The sequence below is a fragment of the Myotis yumanensis genome, unplaced genomic scaffold (assembly GCF_028538775.1).
Source record: "Myotis yumanensis isolate MYYU_CA2020_CCGP unplaced genomic scaffold, mMyoYum1.0.hap1 SCAF_2, whole genome shotgun sequence".
In the NCBI taxonomy this organism is placed as follows: Eukaryota; Metazoa; Chordata; class Mammalia; order Chiroptera; family Vespertilionidae; genus Myotis; species Myotis yumanensis.
The window spans coordinates 130,127,772-130,133,092 of record NW_027223753.1 but is presented as its reverse complement, the minus strand read 5'-3'; the positions used below and the strand labels follow the sequence as shown (position 1 = coordinate 130,133,092).

Genomic DNA, 5,321 nt, shown 5'->3' with positions numbered 1-5,321 from the left:
AAACTCACAGAGGCAGAAAATATAATAATGGTTGTCAGGGACCAGGTAGGGAGGAAATGGGGAGTTGTTCAATGAGTATAATGTTATTTATGATAGATAAATAAATTCTAGAGATCTGCTGTACAACAAAGTACTTATAGCTAACAATATAGTATTATGTACTTCAAAATTTAAGAGCAGAGATCTTTGGTTAAATATCTTTACGACAAAAAGGGGGGAGGCATAAAAAATACTTTGGGAGGTTTGGGATTTGTCTATTTTCTTGATTGTCATAACATATCACAGCTGTCAGTCATCAAATGGTATAGTTCTTTACATAAATATTGTATCTCAACAAAGCTGTTTAAAAAGTAAATAAGCTCTGGAGAGAATGGCTGCCCCAGTCCTGGGCCCAGGGGTGTCTCAGCACTCAATTCGCTGCCACCTCCCCCAGTTCCCCCTCTCTCCTCAGCCTCTCCCCAGATTCCACTCGTCCGCACCTTCTCCCTCTCTTCAGCACAGTTTCAGCTGCTTACTCAGTTTGCTCTGGGACAAGACCTGGGACGCCTCTGCCTATATCGCCACCATCTTGCTTCTCGTGTTTTGTTCTAGATTGCAAAGGACCAGGGAGCCAGCTGGGACATTTTCTGTAGGAAACAGGTTCCAGGCTTGAGGCCTTAACAGGGTTCAGTCAGTCCAGTGGTCGCCAACCAGTGGTCTGCACCATTGGTGGTCCGTGAGGCCTGAAAAGTTGGTGACCACGGGTTTAAGGAAACCTCTGGAGCAGCAGTCACCAACCGGACTCGGATCAACATTTTAATTACTCTAATGTGGCCAAAGAACCCCAGCCACCATGGTCTCTGGTTGTGTTCTTTCCTATTTAACATCAGGAACCCACTACACCTTCACTGAGGATGACAACTGGGGGGCCATCATTCAACCGCAGTCAGTGTCTGTGGAAGGAATCCATGAGCCAGGCCTCAACCTTGTCCCTCCCTAACTTTCTCTTAATCCATTCATCTGCAGAGAAGAAATAATCCAAATGAGATTAAGATTAAGGGCTGGAGACTGAGGATTCTGATTGGATGTTAGCATTTGAGAAGGTGTATAAAACCTCAGACACCAGAGGAGAGATTCAGAGTCCTCCAGCTCTACAGTCAGTGCCTTGGTTCTCCACCAGCTCTGAGATCTGAGCCCCAGCCAACCCATTCACAGCAGACGTTTCTGGAGGATTCCTTTCTGAGCACCTTGAATATGAGTCTCTGGACCCCACCCACACTCCTGAGGCTGGCAGGAGAGAGCCTGCTGAGGGACCAGGCCTCAGCCATCGCAGCTCTGGAGTACCTGCCTGCTGAGCTCTTCCCGCTGCTCTTCATTCAGGCCTACCATAGGAGAATGCAGAAGCCCCTGAAGGCCATGGTGCAAGCCTGGCCCTTCACTGTCCTTCCTCTGGGCTGCCTGTCACAGATGCCCCTGAATAAGCTCCTAAAAGCCGTGTTGGACGGGCTGGATGTACTGCTTGCCCAGGAGGTTCGGCCCAGGAGGTGTAAACTGCGGGTGCTGGATTTCAGGAACACGGGAGCTAAGTTCTGGAGAATGTGGTGTGGAGACAGCACCCAGAAGTGCTCACGGACAGAACCAGTGGCTGTGCACAGCTCCAGCCCCAACATGGAGCACCCCTTGGCTCCCTTGGAGGTGTTCCTAGACCTTCATTTCAATGAAAGGGATGGGGATGAGTTTCTCAAGTACATCATCCAATGGGCCCAGCAGAGGGAAGGGTTGCTACACCTGTGCTGCAAGGCGCTGAGGATTTCTGAGGTTCCCTTCCAGAGGGTCAGGAGGGTCCTGGATGGGGTGCAGCTGGACTGCATCCAGGAGGTGGAAGTGAACTGCACCTGGGACCTGCCCACCCTGGGGACATTTGCTCACTACCTGGGTCAGATGAGTAACCTGCAGAGACTCTCTCTCTCCCACATCTACATGTTGACAGAGGAGGAGGAGGAGGAGGAGGAGGAGGAGGAACAGGAGTGGGAGGAGGAAGAGGATTGGGACAGGAAACAGCAGGAAGAGCAGCGATCCTTTTCCCAATTCCTCACTCAGATGCTCCGCTTGCGGCAGCTCCGGGAGCTCGACATGGATTCTCCCTCCTTCCTCCGAGGCCGCCTGGACCAGATGCTCAGGTGCCTGCAGACCCCCTTGGACAAACTCTGCATAACCAATTGCCAGCAGCTGACCCATTCAGACCTGACACACCTGTTCCAGTGCCCGAACCTCAGGCAGCTGAAGTCCCTGCATCTATTTGGTCTCAGCCTCGCGGATTTTAGTCTTGAGCCCCTCCGAGCTCTGCTGGAGGCAGTGGCACCCACCATCGAGGACCTGGGCCTGGATAACTGTGCGATGATGGACTCCCAAGTCGAGACCATCCTGCCTGTCCTGAGCCGCTGTCACCAGCTCAGGAGCTTCACCATCTCTGAGAACAACTTTTCCGTGGACACCCTGGAGAAGCTGCTGCGCCACACAGCCGGGCTGAGCAGTTTAGAGCTCGAGCTGTACCCAGTCCCCCTGGCATATTACAGGATCCAGGGGACTGTCACCGAGGAGAGACTTGCCCTGCTCCGGGCTGAGCTCACCGGGATACTGAAGGAGTTAGGACAGCCCAGGAGCATCTTTCTTGGCACCAAGTACTGTCACAACTCTGGCAAATGTAAAGTTTATGACGTGGAGTTTTCATGACGTGTAGCCGTGCTGTGCCCCTGTAATGACCCTGCTCAGTGGGAACACTCAGCAAAAGCTTTCTTCTGGGCCCTTGGAAGCCGTAATATAGAACAAGGGTGCATTATGGGTTGGCACCCACGATCCAGATTCATGATCCTGTGAGTGGGCAAAGGAAGGGACCAAGTCCTGGTCCGTGATTACAGGGGCAAATGTTGGGGAGTTCATGGGACCTCAGGGGGCAAGTGTCCTAGAATCAGAAATATGAATCTGATTTGCATGGGGATGGGGGAGGGGTATTTGCCCTCCAGCTGCAGGTATGAGAGTTGATCCTGAGGCAGGTGATTGTAAAGGAATGATCAGAAATAAAGATAATTTTAAAGGCCAAAAATAAATAAATAAATAAAGTTAAGGGATAAAGAAAAGAATTATTTTTCTCTCCGAACTAGCTTGTTGACTTTAAAAAAATTGAGAGGTGGTATTTATTGCTAAGAACATATTTAGTCTTATCCTCAAAGATGACACTTCCCCTAGAGCTTTGTGACCTGATTGAATGGCAAACCTTTTGAAACATTTTCAAAATTATTAAAAAATCAGAAAAGGTTACTTTCTTTTTTGAATGTGTTGAGTTTATTATGCTTTTCTTTATAAAAGCACATACAATGAATAAGAATGCTTAATGATGTTTATTTGCATTGATAATATTTTATTTTCAAAGTGCTTGAATCACTAACTCATCTACCTTGTAATTCTAGGAAATGACTTTAAAAGATATTTTCCTCTTTTTAGAAATGAAAGTATCAAAGCTGAAACGCTCATGTGATTAATCCAGTGGTACAAATAGATAGTGTATTTCATAGGCAGATACACACATGCCTGCACACACACACACACACACACACACACACACACACATAATGAAACAATGTATGCATTGCATTCAGGCTAGGCATACCTATTACTTTCCATTATATCTTAGATCCCTTTCATGTGTACCTATAACATAAAAAATAATATAAGATTTATTGAATAATGTATGAAAGAGGGAGAAGTCATTGAATATAATAAATTGTTAATATTGTAAAACTCAAAAAAAAAATACGGGCTTGTGATCCAACGCAGGAGGTAGGAAGCGCTCTAGCTCATGTCCACTCTATGAGCGCACGGAGGCGAACGGGGAACCAGTATTATGGTGGGACAGGATGTGGAAAATGAGCTTCTGGATTATGAGGAAGATGAAGAGCCCCAGGCTCCTACAGAAAGCACCTCAGAACCCCCCAAGAGAGATTTCAAGGGGTCCTACGTTTCCATCCACAGCTCTGGCTTCCGGGACTTTCTGCTGAAGCCTGAGTTCCTGAGGGCCTTGTGGACTGTGGCTTTGAGCATCCATCTGAGGTTCAGCACCAGTGTACTCCCCAAGCCATCCTGGGCATGGATGTCCTGTGCCAGGCCCAGTCTGGAATGGGCAAGACTGCAGTCTTCGTGCTGGCCACCCTACAGCAGATTGCACCCATCAATGGACAGGTGACCGCCTTGGTCATGTGCCACACTCGGGAGCTGGCCTTTCAGATCAGGAAGGAGTATGAGCGCTTCTCCAAGTACATGCCCAGTGTCAAGGTGTCCGTGTTCTTTGGGGGTCTTTCCATCAAGAAGGACAAAGAGGTGTTGAAGAAGAACTGTCCCCACGTCATGGTGGGGACTCCAGGTCCCATCTTGGCACTCGTGCGGAACAGGAGCCTCAACCTGAGAAACGTGAAGCACTTCGTGCTGGATGAGTGTGACAAGATGCTGGAGCAGCTGGACATGCGGCAGGATGTACAGGAGATCTTTCGCCTGACGCCATGCGAGAAGCAGTGCGCGATGTTCAGTGCCACACTGAGCAAGGAGATCCAGCCGTCTGCAGGAAGTTCATGCAAGATCCCATGGAGGTGTTGGTGGACGACGAGACCAAGCTCACGCTGCTTGGGCTGCAGCAGTACTACGTCAAGCTCGAAGACAGCGAAAAGAACCGTACTCTTCAACCTCCTGGACGTGCTAGAGTTTAACCAGGTGGTAATCTTCCTGAGGTCGGTGCAGTGCTGCATGGCCCTGGCCCAGCTACTCGTGGAACAGAATTTCCCACCCACAGGGCCATGGCCCAGGAGGAGCGCCTATCACGCTATCAGCAGTTCAAGGACTTTCAGCGGCGGATCCTGGTGGCCACCAATCTGTTTGGCCGAGGGACATGGAGCGAGTCAACATCGTCTTCAGTTATGACATACCTGAGGACTCGGACACCTACCTCCACCGGGTGGCCCGTGCCGGTCACGTTGGCACCAAAGGCCTGGCTATCACTTTTGTGTCCCATGAGAATGATGCCAAAATCCTCAATGATGTTCAGGGTAGGATCAGGTGATTTTCTAGGTTCTCTGCTCTAATGTTTCATGATACTGATTTGTTGTATCCAGGTTCTTTAGGGTCAGGGAGAGGTTAGCATTCAAGCCCATTGGGCAGCCATATGCAATTTTATCTTGTTTTTACAAATCAAGACAGTTTAAGACAGCCCGAGTCTCACTTTACTCAGCTCAGAAGCCAAGTCTGAAGGCGGAGCAGCCTCCCGGAGCTTCCTTGCTATCTGTAATCAACATGTG

The 5,321-nt window shown here is 49.2% G+C and overlaps 1 protein-coding gene and 1 pseudogene across 1 annotated transcript; both read left to right on the top strand.

Annotated features, from left to right (window-relative positions):
* The first annotated feature begins 1,233 nt into the window (after positions 1 to 1,233).
* LOC139002584 (PRAME family member 20-like) lies at positions 1,234 to 2,712 on the top strand. The gene has a single exon (XM_070403757.1). The coding sequence runs from the start codon at positions 1,234 to 1,236 to the stop codon at positions 2,710 to 2,712; it is 1,479 nt and encodes a 492-aa protein (XP_070259858.1).
* Positions 2,713 to 3,880: 1,168 nt separating this feature from the next.
* LOC139002583 (ATP-dependent RNA helicase DDX39A pseudogene) lies at positions 3,881 to 5,086 on the top strand (annotated as a pseudogene).
* The last annotated feature ends 235 nt before the right edge of the window (positions 5,087 to 5,321 follow it).

Coding starts and splice junctions, on each gene's coding strand:
- LOC139002584 (XM_070403757.1), top strand. CDS start 1,234: ATGAGTCTCTGGACCCCACCCACACTCCTGAGGCTGGCAGGAGAGAGC.